This window comes from Pseudoliparis swirei, chromosome 21 (genome assembly GCF_029220125.1).
Source record: "Pseudoliparis swirei isolate HS2019 ecotype Mariana Trench chromosome 21, NWPU_hadal_v1, whole genome shotgun sequence".
NCBI classification, from domain to species: domain Eukaryota; kingdom Metazoa; phylum Chordata; class Actinopteri; order Perciformes; family Liparidae; genus Pseudoliparis; species Pseudoliparis swirei.
The window spans coordinates 2,660,958-2,684,241 of NC_079408.1; the positions used below are offsets into that span (position 1 = coordinate 2,660,958).

General features: G+C 39.7%; 1 protein-coding gene across 1 annotated transcript; it reads right to left on the minus strand.

Annotated features, from left to right (window-relative positions):
* Positions 1-63: 63 nt before the first annotated feature.
* On the minus strand, positions 64-23,274 carry stk26 (serine/threonine protein kinase 26). Its single transcript, XM_056442779.1, has 12 exons — positions 22,988-23,274; positions 10,961-11,029; positions 10,688-10,849; positions 10,178-10,234; positions 9,997-10,105; positions 8,256-8,413; positions 5,574-5,759; positions 3,308-3,450; positions 3,110-3,206; positions 2,961-3,023; positions 1,960-2,087; positions 64-1,867 (listed from the first exon to the last, which is right to left on the minus strand). Exons 1-12 carry the CDS (start codon positions 23,006-23,008, stop codon positions 1,852-1,854), a joined length of 1,209 nt encoding a protein of 402 aa, XP_056298754.1. The 5' UTR covers positions 23,009-23,274; the 3' UTR covers positions 64-1,851.
* Positions 23,275-23,284: the final 10 nt, after the last annotated feature.

The following is a 23,284-nucleotide window of genomic DNA, read 5'->3' on the forward strand; positions in this document are numbered from 1 at the left end:
ATGTCTCAAATTGACAAAGACGAAAAATGTCATTCAAGTAAAAAAACAACAATTGGAAACGTGTTTCTCAATCAAACTTAAATATTTATTCATAAACTCTAAGTCCCGCTACAAAAAAAAAGAAAAGAAGAGTACACTTATGTAAATCTTACATCTTTCATTTCCCCTCAACAAACATGTTCACATCCCTTATGATATATAAAGACAAAAATATACAATGACCAAGTGTTATAGTGTCTTTGGTACAAACGATCATATTAATATCCTATTAGAAACAAGGTGGTGACGTTTTGTTCATAAACTTTTAATTTTCGATGTTTTCCCCAAACTCGACGCGTCTAGAAACAGGAAGCCGTCTCTTCCGGCGCAGTGGGCGTGTCCGACTGCAGATCCTTGAAAATATTCCTTTTCCTTTAATTTCCACTGAAATCTTATTCAGACACTTTCTGAACATCCCATAATTTAATCTCCACCAACGTTTACAAATGAAACCTTTTATTCATTTATGTACTTTTGAACATTTTAAGTTGGCACTTTATCTGAAATAGCTTCATAAAACTTGGAAACAACTGTTAGCTAGCAAGCTACGAGGTTACTTGTTAGCACGCTACTAGCTTCCTAGCTAGTCTAGATGCTCCCAAAAAAACTGTTCAAAATGCATCTTTATTTTTATAGATGGTTGTTTTTACAGTTTAAACTTGAGCATCTTGAACATATTTATAAAGATGAATTTTAGCTCATTAATTTAGAAACAACAGTTAGCGAGCAAGCTAACTTACTTGTTAGCAAGCTGCTAACCTGGAAGCTACAAAATGAGTTTAAAATGCATCTGTATTTTCCTAAATTGTTGTTTTTCGTAGATTAATTAACAAACTTGAGCATCCTAAACATATTTATAAAGATGAATTTAGCTAGTTACAGTTAGCTAGATAGCTAGCTTACTCGTTAGCAAGCTATTCGCTACCTAGCTAGCCTGAAAGCCCGCAAAAATGAGTTTAAAATGTGTTTGTATTTTTATAAGTGGATTTTTTTGCAGTTTAATTAACAAACCTGAGCATCTAAAACATATTTATAAAGATGAATTTAGCTCTTTTAGAAAGAGTTAGCACGCTACTAGCCAGCTGGTAGCGCCCAGGAATGGGTCTGAATTCTTGAAATGGATTTTGTGGCAACAGGTTCAGGTTCCTCAGGTGAGTTTCCACCTTGGATGTTCAAAATAAGCAAAACACAAATCAGTAGAGATCAACCTGGGTGACACATAAAAATAAAAAAGAAGCATTAAACCCTAAAAATAAACACAACTGAATTCTGGGATATGGGAATTTTAAGCATTAATAAAGACAACAAAAAATATGTAATATTGGCATATAATCTGTCTCAAGTGCTACTGGACAACATATAAACATATAGAAAGCCAACAACAACAAACCACTGCTAACGAACGAAAACCCTCCTGCTATATATTCATCTGTGTATGTTTCTGTGTACTTTGTTTTTTGAAAATGGCGGCATAAATAATCAAGGCCCGCGACGGTCGTGTTGAACCATTTTAAGTCTGACTTCAATTTGCTGCAAGTCAGACTTTAAACTTCAAGATTGTTTTCTATGTATTTTTAAACCACTTGATTAGAAAAAAAAAGAAAATCTGCGAATTTAAAAAAAGGTCTTCAAACTGCAGCTGTGAATATATATATATTTATAATATCTAGTGTATATATTACATTAGTAGTGTGTGTGTGTGTGTGTGTGTGTGTGTACAGCGAGGAGACATCGCACAGCAAATCTCCTCTGCATGGTCCAGCAGCGTGACACAGTCACAGTCTCTCGTCACCCCAAAAACAATCTGAGCCCTCAGTTGGTCGTGAATCTGAGGGGGAAATAAATACATATATATTTATATACAAGTGGCTGTAATGAGGATTAAAAAGGTTCCAGACAGAAGGAAACGCGGGTCGGTACCTGGCGAGGATGTGTGTGACCATCCTGTCCGTGATGCCTGGACACACCTCCTCGGCCAATCGGATGTTGCGTTCGAGCTCCTCGATGGCCAATCGCTGCTCAGAGTGCTCCTTGTGCTGCTGCTTCAACTGCAACAAGAGCGAGAACTCTCCTTTTAAATATTAATTAGACTAAAGATTGGATCTTAATACTACGCTAAGCTAATCTGCTGCAGCTTTTACATTTTTTAAAAAAAGAAGTGAAACGTGAGAGCGCTTTCAATCGTCCCGTAAAATGTAGAAATAATAATTAATTATAATTAAAAAAAAGTAGAAATATTCCTTTAAGTGCAACAAACAAGGTGGATTTTTTTAGTAATAATTATTATGTATTAATAAACATTATCGTCAAACTAATTTGAGCTGAAAGTATTTCACGAAAGTCGCCATCCGTCATTCTTGCGTGTGCACTTCCTGGTTTTCCACCCGTCACGTCAAATAAGAAATCTAATATTTAAGAAAAGGAATGAAACTTCTCTTTTTCTTTTCCCTGCGTAGGAGAGTTGAACCCATCGAGTTCATTCTGACGGTTATTTAATAAACTCATTCAACTGCTATAGTTTAGTTTTGAGACAATTTGATATATTTTTGGGTTTGTTGTTTTGTTTGGATGGATGCATTCTCATCTTCATCACCAGGGGGCGCCATTGAGCACTATGGCGACTGGGTCCTACAGGGCCGAATGGGACGAATTTGAATGATTGAAAACGACTTAGTGTGTGTCTGTGTGTGTACGTCTGTGTGTGTGTGTGTCTGTGTGTGCGTCTGTGTGTGTACGTCTGTGTGTGTTTGTCTGTGTGTGCGTCTGTGTGTGTACGTCTGTGTGTGTACGTCTGTGTGTGTCTGTGTGTGCGTCTGTGTGTGTACGTCTGTGTGTGTGTCTGTGTGTGTGTCTGTGTGTGCGTCTGTGTGTGTACGTCTGTGTGTCTGTGTGTGTGTGTGTGTGTCTGTGTGTGCGCTAACCTCGGTGAAGATGGGAGAGATGACCGTGGTCAGACTGGCAGATTTACTCAGCTGATCCTGACCCTGAGCAGGTGAAGAGGGGACAAGGTGAGTCCTAAAATGTTTTTAAAAACACACAACACACACACACACACACACACGGTACTGACCGTTCCATTGAGGACTTTCCTTCCTTCCGCCGGCTTCTTCTTACGGACGGTGAAAGACCACTCAGGTGAGTCGCTGTTCTCCTTATTACTGGACTCACTAACACACACACATTAATAAAACACACAAACACACACTCACTTAGCACCACTGCACACGCAGACGTGGATCACACCCGAGCTCCCCGGGGCTGAACTTACCTGTCCGAGTCGTCGGAGCTGCTGCCGCTATGCCCCTCCTCCTTCCTGCGCCTGTACCTGTCGATCAACTCGCTGAGGTAGGACGTCTTCTTGCAGTGCTTCACGATGAACTTGTGTTTGAGGAGCTCTTTGGCTGTGGGACGCTGCGGGGACAGAGGAGGAGGGAGGAGGACGGAGGAGGAAGGAGGACAGAGGAGGATAGAGGAGGAGGGAGGAGGATAGAGGAGGAGGGAGGAGGACAGAGGAGGGAGGAGGAGGGAGGAGGAGGGAGGAGGAGGGAGGAGGACAGAGGAGGGAGGAGGACAGAGGAGGGAGGAAGACGGAGGAGGACAGAGGAGGACAGAGGAGGAGGGAGGAGGACAGAGGAGGACGGAGGAGGACAGAGGAGGAGGGAGGAAGACGGAGGAGGGAGGAGGACAGAGGAGGAGGGAGGACAGAGGAGGAGGGGGGGGGAGGGAGGACAGAGGAGGAGGGAGGAGGACAGAGGAGGAGGGAGGAGGGAGGAGGACAGAGGAGGGAGGAAGACGGAGGAGGACAGAGGAGGAGGGAGGAGGACAGAGGAGGACAGAGGAGGAGGGAGGAGGACAGAGGAGGACAGAGGAGGAGGGAGGAGGACAGAGGAGGAGGAGGGAGGACAGAGGAGGAGGGAGGAGGAGGGAGGACAGAGGAGGAGGGCAGAGGAGGAGGGAGGAGGGAGGAGGACAGAGGAGGGAGGAAGACGGAGGAGGGAGGAAGACGGAGGAGGACAGAGGAGGAGGGAGGAGGATAGAGGAGGAGGAGGGAGGACAGAGGAGGAGGACAGAGGAGGAGGGAGGAAGATGGAGGAGGACAGAGGAGGAGGGAGGAGGACAGAGGAGGAGGATAGAGGAGGAGGGAGGAAGACGGAGGAGGAGGGAGGAGGAGGGAGGAGGAAGGAAGATGGAGGAGGGAGGAAGACAGAGGAGGAGGACAGAGGAGGAGGGAGGAGGACAGAGGAGGAGGGAGGAGGAAGGAAGATGGAGGAGGGAGGAGGACAGAGGAGGACAGAGGAGGAGGGAGGAGGACAGAGGAGGAGGGAGGAAGACGGAGGAGGGAGGAGGACAGAGGAGGAGGGAGGAGGACAGAGGAGGAGGGAGGAGGACAGAGGAGGACAGAGGAGGAGGGAGGAGGGAGGAGGACAGAGGAGGAGGGAGGAGGACAGAGGAGGGAGGAGGACAGAGGAAGACGGAGGAGGGAGGAGGACAGAGGACAGAGGAGGAGGGAGGAAGATGGAGGAGGGAGGAGGACAGAGGAGGAGGGAGGAAGACGGAGGAGGAGGGAGGAAGATGGAGGAGGACAGAGGAGGAGGGAGGAAGACGGAGGAGGAGGGAGGAAGATGGAGGAGGGAGGAGGACAGAGGAGGAGGGAGGAGGATGGAGGGGAGGAGGACAGAGGAGGAGGGAGGAGGACGGAGGAGGAGGGAGGAAGACGGAGGAGGACAGAGGAGGAGGACAGAGGAGGAGGGAGGAAGACGGAGGAGGAGGGAGGAAGACGGAGGAGGACAGAGGAGGACAGAGGAGGAGGAAGGAGGACAGAGGAGGAGGGAGACAAAATAAATGACTGGTCGTCTCCTCTGTTTCTCTTGTGGGTCACGTTTTAGAGGAGTTGCGCTTTCTGTCCACCAGGAGGCGGCAGAACGCAGTAAAACCATCAAAGTAGAAGAAGTATTATCAGCTAAATTTACTAAAAAAGTACAGATTATATTTTGAATCATTATTGCATTGCTCCAGCTGGTTGTTAACTACTTTAAGTTGAGTCTAGTGGTTCTCAACATAAGGGTCGGGCCCCTCTAAAAGGGTCCCGAGATTAACGGGTCAGAAGATTTGTTTTCTTTATAAGTCATTCTTCTGTGATCATTTGGGAAATGAAGAAGTTATTTATGTGAGAAACTTGGAGGTGAAATGTATTTCTGGTGGATCTGAAACATGAGAAGGGGAAACGTAGATTATTTTACGTAAAAAAACTGCAGAAAAAGACGTAAAAATGCGAAAAATAATGACGAATAAAGTAGATTTACTTTGCTTGAAAAAGTGTCACAATATTGATTTAAGGAGGGGAAAATATTATATTTATATAAATAAAATGGAGAAAAAAATACAAGAAATAAAAGAAATAAAATATAATAAATAAAATAAAATAAATAAAAGTACATGTATATAAATAAAATGAAATAAATGTATATATATAAATACAATGAAGAGATGTGAAGCAATGGAGTCCTCTCAGCGAGGTTGTTTTCGTGTCTTACGAAGGTCGGGTCCTTGTTGAGGCACGCCTCGGTGAACTCCTTGAAGCTCTTGGAGAACTCTCCGCTCAGCGTCGGGGGAGGAGACTTGGGGATGTGGAACAGAACTCGCATGGGATGCATGTCCGAGTTCGGGGGTTCCCCTTTGGCGAGCTCGATGGCCGTGATGCCCAGCGACCAGATATCGGCCTGGAGAGACACAATTAACACGCAATCACACACACACACACTTATTTACAGGTGGAAATCAACCTCTCAACCTTTCTTTGAACATGAGACCTCTTTGAAAAAGGATGGGAGTCATGTTTTGGTTTCCAAAAGCTGTAAATGGTCAACTGACGTAAACTGCCAACTGTCGTAATATTGCTAACTGTCGTAAACCAGCAACTGACGTAAACCCCCAACTGAGGTAAACCGCCAACTGTCGTAATATTGCTAACTGTCATAAACCAGCAACTGTCGTAAGATTGCTTTCTGACGGAATATTGCTAACTGTCGTAAACCAGCAACTGTCGTAATATTGCTAAATGTCGTAAGATTGCTTTCTGACGGAATATTGCTAACTGTCGTAAACCAGCAACTGTCGTAATATTTCTAACTGTCGTAATATTGCTAACTGTCGTAAACCAGCAACCGTCAGAAACCGCCAACTGTCGGAAACCCAACTGTCGTAAACCAGCAACTGTCGTAAACCGCCAACTGACGTAATATTGCTAACTGTCGTAAACCGCCAACTGACGTAAACAACAACCATTCAACCCCAAAGATATTTAGTTTATGGTGATATGAAAGACAAGTTTCCATTTTGCTTGACCAATAATTAAATTTACATGCTGTTGTTACAGGATGAAGTTTACTCCAAATGATAAACAAACACACGGTTAAAAGTTGTGAGGTTTGAAGCCGCGACACCCACTAGCCATATGTCAACACACACACACACTCATGTAAACACACACACATTACAGCAGGATGCTCATCGTCTCCATGACTGTTACACACTGAACATATGCCCCCCCCCCATCAACTGTCACAAGCTGTTAACGGGCCACTGTCCCTTTAAGTGTGAAGTTGTGTGTTTTTAAACATCCTAACTTGCGTAAGCGTCTCAACAAGTCGGTCTTTGTCTTCCTTCCCGTTTCAGAGTGAAACACGACTTCAGAGACGAGACGCCTCCAACGGGGAGAACACAGAGGCAACTACTACAAAATAAGAGCAGGAAGTAAAATAAAATATTCGTTTTGAGCAATTGTTTCCATTTTTGTCAAAACCAGTAAACCACTTAATCGGAATATAAACACATACATATACACACATATGAATATATGTGTATATACCTATATATATACACACACATATATATATACACACACAAATGTGTATATATAATACACATATATATATATATACACACACAAACAAATATATATACACACTTATATATCCACATATATATAAATATATATACATACACACACACGTGTATATTGTGTCTGCAACTTAAGTTTTTATGTCAAAATGTTGATAAAAAGAGGACTCGATATATACACACACATATATATATATACACACACAATATATATATACATCGATATATACACACAGATATATATATACATCGATATATACACACACAGATATATATATATATATATAGGTTAGGAGACTCACATTGGTACAGAGACAATACACACATACACACCAATGCATGTTAACATACATATATATATATATATATATAGTGTCCTTTTAGAAGCACAAAGCCGTGACTCCGCCCACAGAGAGCACACCTGAGGTCAAACAGGTAGCGGCCAGACAAAGAGAGATCGTTACGCAACGCCATGAAAAGACCGTTTCACATCAGCCTCTTGATGAGAGTACCTTTGTGTGTCTATGGCAGCAGGTGCAGGCGAGGGAATCCCCCCCCCCCGGAGGCAAGGGAAACACCAGGAGGGATACAGGCAGGTGTATTTACTTTAAAGGTCCACTCCTGGGAGTTTATACTGGATGCAAATTTTAAAACTCTTGTGGAAACAATGCAAAGGAGCTGGAAGCCGAACATCGGGCCGCACGCAAAGCAGGAGGCGAGGACTGAGGAGATAAAGACGTGCGGCTGGAGGCCGTTTAACGACCTGGAAGTGTGACGCAAATTAACCAGAAAAGAAGAGTGGGAGGTCATAATGGTTAACGGGATGTCTTTCCCTTTTTTAGAACACAATAAAAAAAAAAAATGTTAGCCCATTGCAGCTTTAGTGACTTTAATACTCGATGAAATCAACTGATACATAAAAGGAAAATAATAATATAGATTAAAAAAATGTTTTAATAGCTGCAACATATATATATATATAAAATAGTATATATATATAAAATAATATATATATATAAATACATTTAATAAATAAATATATACATTTAATAAATAAAATATATAAATAATACATATGTAAATAATAATATACATATATAAAAAATAGATAAATACATATACAAATAATAATATATACAAAAATATATAATATTGTATAAATATATAAAAAATAGATAAATACATATATAAATAATATATATATAAAAATAATAATATATATATAAATGATATATATACACAAATTATTTATGAAAATATATAAGTAATTATATATATATATATATATATATTAGGGGCGGGGCTTAGCGTCTCACCTTGGAGTCGTAGGCGGACTGCTGGATGACCTCGGGCGCCATCCAGAAGGGCGTTCCCACGAAGGTCTCCCTCTTGATCTGCGTGTCCGTCAGCTGGCCGGCCACGCCGAAGTCCGCCAGCTTCACCTGGCCGTGCTCCGACAGCAGCACGTTGGCGGCTGCAGGGTATTTACAAGTAGTTATATACAGGCCTTAGTATGTAGGGGCTAATTATTAGTGATTATTCTGTTTGTTTGTAATAAACAGATACAAACATTTAGACCAGTATCTATTCTACTGTAATACATCCATAGTTAACCTTATTTTATTGTATATATTATATTCTTAGTAGGGCTGTCAATCGATTAAAAAAAATTAACTAATTAATCGCACATTTTGAAATTCATTAATCGCGATTAAAAGTTAAAACTTCATTCTTTTTAAAGACCAAACTTCACACAGAGCTGTGTTTTCAAAGAGGCTCCTACCTATAAAGTGCCAGCGAGGTATTTAATATCGTGGATTGTTTCTTCAGTGAAACATCAGATTAGTAAAAAAAAGAAGTATATTGAGACCCCATTGGTCCTGTCATCTTTACCACTTAACAGCAGAACCAGTGGCCTTGGTAACTGACTGACATTCACATATGTCCTGTTCACCCTCTGGAGGCTGGGGGCATTTTATACATTTTACAAAAACATGTAAATTCACCTTTTAAAGGCGTTTGCATATGACACACCCCCACGTGTTCTACATCAAACATTCCAGAACAATCTCAGCTCTATTCAATGAGGCTCAGTTGTCCTGGTGCCGTGTTCTCTGCTCTCTGACTGACAGGCTGCTAATGAGCCTCACCCGTGAGGTGGGAGGTCCTTTGTGATTTACTGAGTGTTCATTGGTTGTTTCTTTCCCAAAATGTTGACAGACAAACGGATTGACCAATCACGTTGAAGGTTTCGTGTGACGAGTTCTTTCCGCGCCGCGTCACCCGACACGTCGCCCCTCCGTTCCTCTGTGTATCAGAGGGGGAGACGGGAGGAAGGAGGAGCAGGAGGAAACCCGACTGATTCATCCACGAGTTTAAACTGATTTCTGCTCCGTATTTTCGCGGAGAAATAATTGTTTTAAAAACGGAAACAGTGTTAAACCGTACTGCCGCGGCTTGACACTCGGTTTGAGTGTAAAAACTTCAACGAACACCGGAAGTAAACAAAGTTGCGTTAATTGCGTTAAAATATTTTAGTGCGTTCACGCGGCCAAATTAATCGCATAGATTAACGCGTTAACGCTGACAGCCCTAAATCTTAGCTATATTGCTGTAATATATTATATTACTTTTATTTCCCTTATGCTATATCTATAAAATCTACCTTTATTATACGATATAAACACTAATCTCTGCTTCATCAGTTTTATTTTTTTATATTTTATTCATATTTGAGTTCTTATGTTACTCTTATTATTAATTGTTCCCCCTTTTTTTCTGTGTAAAAAAGGGGAAAAAAAACTTCAAAACGTATTTAATTTTTTTAGAAAAAAAGGAAAAGATACTATTCATTTATTATTAATATTATATATATATACTAACAATATACATTAATCTAAATTATTATATTGACATATTTATAAAATTAATAATTGTCAAATAAAGAATACTGACATCAAAATATTATTATAATAATAATACAAATTTATAAAAAATAAATGGTATATTTATAATAAAAGAGTAAAAGTCGAAGGTATATAATAAGGCGTACTGTACCTTTAATGTCTCGGTGGATCTTCTTCTCAGAGTGAAGGTAGTCCAGACCCTTCAGGATCTCCTTCAGCATGGTGGCGATCTGGGACTCGTCAAAGGGACCCGCCCGCAGCTACACACATTATTATTATTATTATTATTCTTCAGGTCCTTTATTGTACTGAACTGGATCAATACCACTCACCAAGTCCAGCGCGGACCCTCCACCCAGGTACTCCATGATGATCCAGAGCTTACTGCCCTGAGAGGAGGACACAGTATTAGAGGTAATCAATAATCACACCTTACTACTTGGAGGTACTTATACTTTTCTTGCCACTTTATACTTCAAACTATAATATCTTCAAAAAAACTTTATTGATCCTGAAAGTAATTTAAAATCTGCAACTACTATGATCCAGTTTTAATAATATATATATATATTTATATATATATATATAAAAATACATATATACAAATAAATATACAAAAATAAATATATATATATTTAAAAAATACATATAAATGAAAAAATAGATATAAATATATCTACAAAAATAAATATAAATATAAATTCAAAAATATATATATATATATAAAAAGTGTACTTTGACTTGTAACAGAGTACTTCTACAGCGCAGTAGAAGAGTATGTGTACGCGGTAGTACTTGTACGTTGTAGTACATGTAGGTGGTATCATATCGTGTACTTGTACCTTGAGGTAGGAGCCAAAGTACTTGGTGATGTACGGGCTGTCACACTGACTCAGCACCGTGATCTCCTGCTGGATATCTTCTATCTCGTCCTCCGCCTCCTCCAGGTCGATGGTCTTAATGGCCACCACGCTCTGGGTACGGTTATCTATACCTTTAAACACCTGGGGGGGGGGGGGGGGGGTAATAAAGATATAAATATTTAAGAAATACAGTAAATTAAGAAATACATTTAAAAATTAAAAATTCAAATTAAATAAATAAATAAGACTCACTTCTCCAAAGGATCCTTTTCCAATACGATCCAACTTAGTGAACAACTCCTCAGGATCAATCTGAGAACTCTGAGGAGGAAGAGGAGGCAAGGAGAGGAAGAGATGAACAGAGAAGAAAAGAAGAGAGGAGACGAAAATATATTTAAAGTTGTGTTTTCATCACTTTCCCGGCGACATTTACTCTCATTTTCTCACAGACACACAAACACACGCGCACATGCATTCCACTGACTTACATTCATTTCATAAACTATATCGCTTTGGTTATAAAAACTTTACGTTTCCTACACTTTAAATCAAAAACATATTCCGTCACATGTCAGCTTAAAAAATAAGAAATATTAATATTTTCGTCAAGATCATAAAAATACAATTTAAAAAAGCGACTTCCAGAAGGTCTCAAAACGCTCATTATCTTAAGAGTTGCAGGTTTCCGACGGTCCTTGAACACATCACGTGCGACGAAGAAAAAAACAAAAACAAAGCTGTAAAATGAAAAGTGACATTTTATTCGGCGCGTCTCGTTTAAAATCTCGCAGTAAATAAAACGTTTTGCTTTAACCGGATTCTGTAAAAAACAAATAATTTTGAAGTCTTCGGAGCAACTAGGAAGCCAGGGTCGAGTCGCGTGAGCCCCACGGTCACGTGACAACAATTCAGCAAAACCTTCGACTGAACTTCAGGCTGCTGCTGCTGCTGCGCGCGCAGAGAAGCGGAAACAATGCAAATAGCTCAATATAAACATTAAAGAATCCCTTGTTTCTCCATTGTTGAATCATAAATATTACATTGTTTAATGATGTATGTCATTATAACCGCGTTATTCTGCACTATGACGTGGTGAGTTCTGTACACTGTAAAAAGTGACGGGAGGTCACTGCTTTAAAAAATAGAAATAACACAAACAATCTGTCTCCACATCTCTAAACACTAAACACTATATTTCCTCCTCTTTTTCCCTGTTGATTCCATCTGTAACCGTGAGTTGTCACACACACACACACACACACACACACACACACACACACACTTAAACTCAAGTACTGCTCGGATGAGGACTTAATAAAACACACCCACATGATATTCATGATGCTGGTTGAGTTTCCTCCCTCTGAACTAAAAAAAGAAACACACACACACACACACACACACACAGGCCACAGAGTTGCCACACCCAGTCAGCAAACACAGCGGTGACTGTCTGCTGATACTTTTAGCTCGACGTGGAGCGAAGCAGAGGATGAGAGAGGAATGAAATATAAAAGACGGTTTCGCTCCACAGAGATCGAACTGAGTCGGTTTAACTGAACATTTACTAAACAGAAATAAAGTCTGAATTAAAGCGTCTTGTGGAGCGTAGACAGAGGGAACGTTGGGTTTGTTAGTTTGGGTTTCCACGTCGGTCGTTCAGCTCGTCTTCACACATCAACACGAGGAGGTCCATACGCGTGGCCGCGCCTCGAGGCCACGAGGCAGTCGACTAATCGGCCGCTTAGAGATCCATTATGATGTCTTCTTGATAACTAAAGTCGGGGAGTAGACTACTCTCATCCAAAGGGCAATTAGTACACACACAAAACACATTTGTTCTGTAATTACATTGTTTTTCTGTTCATCGTAAATAAAAGGAAACACTGAAATGTCATTTATTTGTGCAAAGTATCTAAACCATAAGTTTACTAAACACACATAGAAACACGAGCTTCACACATCACAATGATTCTGTTTGTGTAACAAAAAGACGACAATGAAGAGGACAAATTATCTAAAACTTTATATTAAAATCAGCAACTATAGGATATAAAGCTGCATTCTCTCTCCTGACCACCAGGGGGCGACTCCTCTGGTTATATAGAAGTCTACGCTTCCTGTGTTAAAGCTGCATTCTCTCTCCTGACCACCAGGGTGACTCCTCTGGTTGTATAGAAGTCTATGCTTCATGTGTTAAAGCTGCATTCTCTCTCCTGACCACCAGGGGGCGACTCCTCTGGTTGTATAGAAGTCTACGCTTCATGTGTTAAAGCTGCATTCTCTCTCCTGACCACCAGGGTGACTCCTCTGGTTGTATAGAAGTCTATGCTTCATGTGTTAAAGCTGCATTCTCTCTCCTGACCACCAGGGTGACTCCTCTGGTTGTATAGAAGTCTACGCTTCATGTGTTAGAGCTGCATTCTCTCTCCTGACCACCAGGAGGCGACTCCTCTGGTTGTATAGAAGTCTACGCTTCATGTGTTAGAGCTGCATTCTCTCTCCTGACCACCAGGAGGCGACTCCTCTGGTTGTATAGAAGTCTATGCTTCATGTGTTAAAGCTGCATTCTCTCTCCTGACCACCAGGGTGACTCCTCTGGTTGTATAGAAGTCTATGCTTCATGTGTTAAAGCTGCATTCTCTCTCCTGACCACCAGGGTGATTCCTCTGGTTGTATAGAAGTCTATCTATTTGAGGAGTAAAGAGTCTCCACACACGAGGCCTCTCTCTCTCTCGTGTAAAGCCGTTACTCTTTGACCTTTCGGCCCGGTGGACAAACAACGCCGACGGAAGTTAAACATTCAACACTCGCTCAATCGTTACGGGCCAGAAATAATCTGTCAGAAACCGTAAAGAAACAACCACAAAATGAACGAGTGAAGCGCCGCCTGGCGCCCGGTGGGGGTTTGAATCAAAGGGCGTTCAATGAGAATCAACCCAACGCAAACAGAACCCCCCCAATGGAAAGCTTGTTTTGCGTTAATCTTTAACCACAAAGTCAAAGGGAGCGTCTGGAGCATCTGAGCCGTAACTCTTCCCAGAGAGGAAGTTTAAATATCTCCCAGTGAGACGATAACTAACCAGCAGCCTGACGACAACGACAACACAACACACAACACGGCCGACGACACCACGGCTACACGCATGGCGTGGAACACGAGGCGTTTCCATTCGCCGCTGCCTTTCATTAAATAACTTCTTTCTATTAAAGCTTGTTTTTATATTCTATTGTCTCGGGGTCTTAAGTGTTTTATGTGCTTTGAATTGTCTTTTTGCAGAAATGTGCGTCATAAATAAACTCGCCGTGCCGAGTACAAAAGGAAACGGGGATTGTTGTTCCTGTTTTTATGGTGACAACCACATCAGAGACAGATGGACGGCGAGCTGAGCCGTCTCCATGGCGACAGACCGCCAGGTGTAGCTAACGTAGCATCACGCGTGGTGGACATAGAAAGCTAGCATGTTGACATGAAACAGCTTCAGGTTAAAACTACTGAGAAAGAAAACAGAGAAGCAGCGCCGCGTTTTTAGAGGTCAGTGAAGGCAACATGCAAACATTCAGCTGCATTCAGGAACACTTGGACACGGCCGTGGAAACTCTGTGTGCGATTAACTGAGAGAGAGAGAGAGAGAGGGAGAGACAGAGCGAGAGAGAGAGAGAGGGGGGGGGAGTGAGAGAGGGGGAGAGCGAGAGAGAGAGAGAGCGGGGGAGAGAGAGAGAGAGCGAGAGAGAGAGAGAGAGAGAGACAGAGAGAGACAGAGAGCGAGAGACAGAGTGAGAGAGAGAGAGCGAGAGAGAGAGAGAGAGACACAGAGCGAGAGAGAGAGCGAGAGACACAGAGTGAGAGAGAGAGAGACAGAGCGAGAGAGAGTGAGACACAGAGCGAGAGAGAGAGAGAGAGACAGAGAGAGACACAGAGCGAGAGAGAGAGCGAGAGACACAAAGTGAGAGAGAGAGAGACACAGAGCGAGAGAGACACACAGAGTGAGAGAGAGAGAGAGACAGAGTGAGAGAGCGAGAGAGACACACAGAGCGAGAGAGAGAGACAGAGTGAGAGAGAGAGAGACACACAGAGCGAGAGAGAGAGCGAGAGAGAGAGCGAGAGACACAGAGTGAGAGAGAGAGAGACACAGAGCGAGAGAGAGAGACACAGAGCGAGAGAGAGAGACACACAGAGAGAGAGAGAGAGAGAGAGAGAGAGAGAGAGACACACAGAGCGAGAGAGTGAGAGACACAGAGCGAGAGAGAGAGAGAGAGAGAGACAGAGTGAGAGAGAGAGAGAGAGACACAGAGTGAGACAGAGATACAGAGAGAGAGAGAGAGACAGAGCGAGAGAGAGACACAGAGCGAGAGAGAGAGAGAGACACAGAGCGAGAGAAAGAAAGTCGTTTGTTTTGTTCACGATCCTGAGAAAAGCCGAAGCTCTCAAACGTCAGAAGGAATTCCTGATTTGAGTTTGATGAGAACAATTCTGATGTGAAGCGACAGCTAGCTTAGCTTAGCATTAGCATTGAACACTAAACCTCAACGTCTAATTTTTTTGTCTGGAGGTTATAATTACACGTTTTCTTCAAATCAATCACCAAAACTACCCCGTTTTTGTGTAAGAAGCTGTTAAAAAAAGTCAGATTTTCATCTTTCTGACGTTCCTTGAACACACCACGTGTGACAAAAACAAATATCTTACAGTTTCTTCTCCGCCTCTCGTTTAACGAACCGTTTGCTTTCACGAGATTCTGTGAAAAACATTAAATTCTGAGCTCCTCACAGCAACCGGGACGCCAGGCCGGGCTCGCCTGAGGTCAACGGCCACGCCACAACAAATCGGTGAAGCTTGGACTGCAGGAGCAGAGGATGTAAATAACGCGGTGACACGTGAGGACACTGAGGACACGTGAGGACACGTAGGACACTGAGGACACTGAGTACACGTGAGGACACGTGAGGACACTGAAGACACTGAAGACACGTAGGACACTGAGGACACGTGAGGACACTGAGTACACGTGAGGACACGTGAGGACACTGAGGACACGTGAGGACACTGAGGACACGTGAGGACACTGAGGACACGTGGGGACACTGAGGACACTGGGTCTCACGCTGGATGAACAGACTCCAGCGTTTCCACAAGTTGGTCAAATACATTATCAAAGAAAGATATAACAGAGCAAAAAAAGCCTCAGAACATCTCTAACTAGAACGGGCACTCGGTAGAGCGCATACCTTCGCATATCACAAGGTTGGGCATTGAATTATGAACATGTTGGCATTAGTTGCCAATTGGATAGAAATTGACCGCACTATGGTAAAAAGAAGATTTTGACCTTTTCATGACCTTGACCCGATCAATCCCAAAATCTAATCAAATGGTCCCCGGATAATAACCAATCATCCCACCAAATTTCATGCAATTCGGTTTAATACTTTTTGAGTTATGAGAGTAACACTCATACAAATAAATAAATAAATGGCGATCAAAACATTCTTCCGCATTTTCAATGCGAAGGTAAAAAGCCTCAAAACATCTCTAAAAATGGTAAACAATATTTGTTATTATTATTATGCAATTTTACTTTTGAAAGTTGTATTTCTATGAAAATAAAAAAATAAAATATCAAGTATTAAAAAAAAAATTTAACAAAAAATAACAATTCAACTTGAAATAGCTAGTTTTGACACAACGGTGTAAGAAATATATTTTTAAAAGTACCGATCTATCGGCCACCTGAATATCCCAAATGTCCCGAGTGTGTATTTGTCGTTTGTTGAATATTCTGTCAATTATAATTATATAGAAACTGGAAATAAATCCTAAAAAAATGTAATTGGCTGAAAAACAAAAGCACCAAATTATTGATTTATTATCACGAGTAGAATAAAGACAGCAATAAAGACGCTGGAATGAAGCTGTCCTTGGAAATCAAGACTTAATAATCAGAACTCGACTGCAAGACGAATCCTTTCCTCTGGAATCTGAAGCGAAGCTAAGATCATTTAACGGGGTTAATGAGCCGACAAACTCAAACATGGAGGCGACCGCGCGTCTCAATCCGCCGCCACCGATCCGACTCGACAGACGTGTAAAGCGACATGTTTACCAGACGCCGACCAATGGGAGCGAGCCGTGGGGCGGGAAAATGTAAACAAACCAGATTTGTGTTTAAACGCCGAGCTACGCTGATGATGAAGATGAAGAAGAAGAATAGCATTTAGGACCATCGGGGCGAAAAGCACTTTGTCGATAAGCGGCAATAACAATAAAAACATGTTTATACGCGCCTGACCGAGGAGCCGTCATCACGACGTCAGACGAGCGTCGGTGACGACAACGTGACCTAAAGGTCAGAGGTCACGCTGCGATGGTCGCCCGGAAGAACGTCTCGTTGGAGGGAAAGAGCGTACACAAATAAACGACGACCTCAGCATAACCACAAAATGTCCACCTCAAAATGAGGCATCATCGGTCTTCGAATATATATATATATATTACGTATATATATATATTTACATGGTATATATATATATGAATAAATATAAATATATAAAAGTAAACATACACAAATATATATATAATTAAATATATATATATATAATTAAATATATGTATATATGTAAAAATAAATATATACATATCTATAAGTTGATATATATATATAAATGAATATAAATATTCCGTAGATATATATATGTTAATATATCTAGGAATAAATATTAATATATAAAAGTAAACGTATACAAATAAATATATATATATAATTCAACATATATATGTAAATATAAATATATATATTCCGTATATAGATATATATAAATTAATATATATAGGGATAAATATATAGAAGTAAACATATACAAATAAATATATATATATATAAAATTTAATATATACACTACCGTTCAAAAGTTTGGGGTCATCCAGACAATTTCGTGTCTTCCATGAAAACTCACTTTTATTTATCAAATGAATTGAAAATTGAATAGAAAATATAGTCAAGACATTGACAAGGTTAGAAATAATGATTAATATTTGAAGTATTCATTTTGTTCTTCAAACTTCAAGCTCAAAGGAAGGCCAGTTGTATAGCTTATATCACCAGCATAACTGTTTTCAGCTGTGCTAACATTATTGCACAAGGGTTTTCAAGGGTTTTCTAATCAGATATTAGTCTTCTAAGGCGATTAGCAAACACAATGTACCATTAGAACACTGGAGTGATAGTTGATGGAAATGGGCCTCTATACACCTCTGGAGATATTTCATTAGAAACCAGACGTTTCCACCTAGAATAGTCATTTACCACATTAACAATGTATAGTGTGTATTTTTGATTAATGTTATCTTTATTGAAAAAACAGTGCTTTTCTTTGAAAAATAAAGACATTTCTAAGTGACCCCAAACTTTTGAATGGTAGTGTATATGTAAATATGTTTTAAAAAAGAAATATATATAGACATTGACAAAAAGTTTTTTTCAAAAGGCTCAAACCAAAGATCCGTCCTCTGGGGACTTTGTCTGTTTGTGTTGAGAAATTAAATGCGGGACCAAAGTGGTAACCGACCAACCAACAGACGCCGCCATCCATCACTTGTCGGCAATTGGCATCGGCGGTAAAAAAACAAATGATGATCTGGAATCTCTAAAAAGAATCAAATGTTTTTGCCGATCCGATCTAGGACTCCGAAAACTGAAAATCCTCATATTTTAAACGCTTCCATCGGCAACGTTTGGGAATCTACTTCATTTCTCCGGGCCGCCGTAGACGTTGAGTTCTACGCGAGCTTTGAAGCGACAATCTCCCAAATGCGGTCGTGAAATGCTGAGCGACAAAAGCTTCACCATTTCTTTAAACCCCGCAGAGGACCGTCTTCACATCCCGACACCGAGGACTTGTTCTGGCGCCGGTGGTCTGCGTTTCCAGCTCGGCGGCCCACCTTTAACTCTCCTCTCGAAACCCTGAACGAACTCCTACGAAAAGGCCGAAGCCCGAGGCGTCCGATGTTACGGCATCACACAATCACAGGATTGTGAAACTCTGGAAACAGCATGAGTCATGATGAAGGCACAGCTTTTGAAATTACATCAGAGAAAGACGAGGAAGTTAAAACCGGCAAATTGACCCAACCATCTTGTGTTGTTTCAAAACTACACACACTACACACACACACTACACACACACGAGGCGAACGCCCATCAGAGGTCACACAGCCACGCCGACCAGGTGCGACGCATTTTAAGCGTTGACCATTAGCCCCATTAGCTCGTTTGGATGACATTTTCACGACAATCATAATATCGATAATAAACAATAGAAGAACAATAGGCGCTACGCTCAGACTTCATCAGTGCAACCGTCACGTAGTCGATTCAAACAGTCGTTATTACGCAACCCACGATGCATCATTGGTCTTCCAATATATATATATATATTTATTTTCCGTATATATATACATATCCGTATATGTATATATCGACTTTGTTATATATATATAGATATATAGATATATAAACATGGAAAAATGAATATATATATGCATCAATATAAATAAAAGTAAATATAAATTATATATATATATAAAATGTTATATATAAAACGTTATATATATATATAAATAAGTAAAAATAAATATATATAAACACAAGTAAATATATAAACAAATATATATAAAAGTATATATATATAAATAAATATATATGAATAAATATATTTTATATATATATATGTAAAAATAAATATGTAAAAATAAATATATAAAAATAAATGTACATATACATATACAGGACTGTCTCAGAAAATTAGAATATTGTGATAAAGTTCTTTATTTTCTGTAATGCAATTTAAAAAACAAAAATGTCATGCATTCTGGATTCATTACAAATCAACTGAAATATTGCAAGCCTTTTATTCTTTTAATATTGCTGATTATGGCTTACAGCTTAAGAAAACTCTAAAATCCTATCTCATAAAATTTGAATATTTCCTCAGACCAAGTAAAAAAAAAGATTTATAACAGCAAAACAAAATCAAACATTTGAAAATGTGTTTCCAGGTGTTTCGAGTTAATTAGACGATTCAAGTGATTTGTTTAATACCCTACTAGTATACTTTTCATGATATTCTAATATTTAGAGATAGGATATTTGAGTTTTCTTAAGCTGTAAGCCATAATCAGCAATATTAAAAGAATAAAAGGCTTGCAATATTTCAGTTGATTTGTAATGAATCCAGAATGCATGACATTTTTGTTTTTTTAATTGCATTACAGAAAATAAAGAACTTTATCACAATATTCTAATTTTCTGAGACAGTCCTGTATACACACACACATATATATATATATATATACACATATATGTGTATATATATATATATACACATATATATATATATGTATGTATTTCCGTCCGCCTTGGTGCGCTGCTGCCGTGGTGTCAGGTGTGTGTGTGTCTAACGAGCCTTCGACACCATGACTCGCCCACCTGGGACGACGGAGCCGGCGGCAGCAGCCGGTCCCTCAGGTAACGACACACACACCTGAGAGGAGGCCGGGCCGACGGGCGGCACGCCTCGTCGAGGTGGCGGAAAACACACGGCACGACAATACGGGAACACCGGAGGAGAACCACGGCGTGTCGTCTGAGGGCGGCGAGATTACGAAAAGCAGATAAAAGATAGCGAGCTATAAATACACCTGGAACAATCCCTCAGACACACGAGTCACAGAGGGAACGTCACCGGATCACGGAGACGCATTCCTGTCATGGTTTAAACAAAAAGGACCCAAACATTGACAAGAGAGGCCACGAGGGGTCAGCGTGAGGCTCCACACACGAGGTGAAGCAAGGATATTAATATTTAAAGAGATATAAACACCCTGAAGTCAACTTTAAGAGTATTATAGAGACATCTAAAGAGATATAAACAGCATGAAGTCAACTTTAAGAGTATTATAGAGACATTTAAAGAGATATACACACCATGAAGTCAACTTTAAGGGTATTATAGAGACATCTAAAGAGATATAAACACCATGAAGTCAATTTTAAGAGTATTATAGAGACATCTAAAGAGATATAAACACCATGAAGTCAACTTTAAGAGTATTATAGAGACATCTAAAGAGATATAAACACCATGAAGTCAACTTTAAGAGTATTATAGAGACATCTAAAGAGATATAAACACCATGAAGTCAATTTTAAGAGTATTATAGAGACATCTAAAGATATATAAACACCATGAAGTCAACTTTAAGGGTATTATAGAGACATCTAAAGAGATATAAACACCATGAAGTCAACTTTAAGAGTATTATAGAGACATTTAAAGAGATATACACACCATGAAGAGACATTTAAAGAGATATACACACCATGAAGTCAACTTTAAGGGTATTATAGAGACATTTAAAGAGATATAAACACCATGAAGTCAACTTTAAGAGTATTATAGAGACATTTAAAGAGATATACACACCATGAAGAGACATTTAAAGAGATATACACACCATGAAGTCAACTTTAAGGGTATTATAGAGACATTTAAAGAGATATAAACACCATGAAGTCAACTTTAAGAGTATTATAGAGACATTTAAAGAGATATAAACACCATGAAGTCAACTTTAAGAGTATTATAGAGACATTTAAAGAGATATAAACACCATGAAGTCAACTTTAAGAGTATTATAAAGACATTTAAAGAGATATACACACCATGAAGTCAACTTTAAGAGTATTATAGAGACATTTAAAGAGATATACACACCATGAAGTCAACTTTAAGAGTATTATAGAGACATTTAAAGAGATATACACACCATGAAGTCAACTTTAAGGGTATTATAGAGACATTTAAAGAGATATACACACCATGAAGTCAACTTTAAGAGTATAATAGAGACATTTAAAGAGATATACACACCATGAAGTCAACTTTAAGAGTATTATAGAGACATTTAAAGAGATATACACACCATGAAGTCAACTTTAAGGGTATTATAGACATTTAAAGAGATATACACACACCATGAAGTCAACTTTAAGAGTATTATAGAGACATTTAAAGAGATATACACACCATGAAGTCAACTTTAAGAGTATTATAGAGACATTTAAAGAGATATACACACCATGAAGTCAACTTTAAGAGTATTATAAAGACATTTAAAGAGATATACACACTGTAATGTTTCTAAAAACACAGTTTAGAGTACTAAAAACACATTTAAAGTAGCTTTAAGAGTATTAAGAGATATAATCATCATAATGTCACTATAAACCCAGTTTAGAGTACAAAAAACACATTTCAAGTCAACTTTAAGAGTATTATAGAGACATCTAAAGAAATATAAACACCATGAAGTCAACATGGACGACCAAGACAAGCTCACAATGTCATAAATCACCAAATGTAGGGAGATTATTTCCACTATTATGTCACCATGAACTCAGTTTGGAGGACTAAAAACACATTTAAAGTAACTTTAAGAGTATTATAGAGACATTTAAAGAAATATAAACACTGTAATGTCTCTATAAACCAAGTTTGGAGTCCTAAAACACATTTGAAGTAACTTTAGGAGTATTACAGAGACATCTAAAGAGATATACACACTGTAATGTCACTATAAACCACATTTGAAGTAACTTCAGGAGTATTAGTACACCATTACTCCAGTATAATATATATATTATTTTTAGTATTCTAGTCTCATTTAAAGTAACTTTAGGAGTATTCGTACACTATAAACTCAGTTTTGTAGTATTATAGTCACATTAAAAGTAACTTTAGGAGTATTAGTACACTATAAACTTAGTTGTGAGTATTTTAGTCTTATTTAAAGTAACTTTAGGAGTATTAGTACACTATAAACTTAGTTGTGAGTATTTTAGTCTCATTTAAAGTAACTTTAGGAGTATTAGTACACTATAAACTCAGTTGTGAGTATTCTAGTCTCATTTAAAGTAACTTTAGGAGTATTAGTACACTATATACTCAGCTTTGTAGTATTCTAGTTTCATTTAAAGTAACTTTAGGAGTATTAGTACACTATAAACTTCGTGTGAGGGCCACATGTGACATCAGGAGCTTCTTAAAGCCCTTTCCTACAGCCTGGAGCCTCAGACCCAGCAGCAGCGGAGACGAGGTGGTACTTTGTGAGTCGGAAGCGGCCTGCGGTTGCACAACACCCCCCCCCCCCTATGATAAACTGGTTCCGTTTGCTCATTAACGACGACAGAAACAGACCCGACAACCTTTCTTTCTGCTCACCTGCATACCAGGAACTTCCATGGCTACTTCGAAGTGTGAACGCCCTGCTCCTCCTCCAGGTTTGTGTTTTCTTCTTCTTGCTTTTCTTTATACCTCCTCTTCGAGGAACACACACACACACACACACGCACACACACAAATAAACTCCCAAAAATAAATTAGGGGGTTTAATTTCGACGGAAGAAGTTAGTAAGTGTATCCGGGTGCGTTTTGTTGGAGGAAAATAAGAAGAACAAACTACACAAACACGAGCTGTGGGAGTGTGTAGCAGCGGCGACACACACACACATCAAAAAG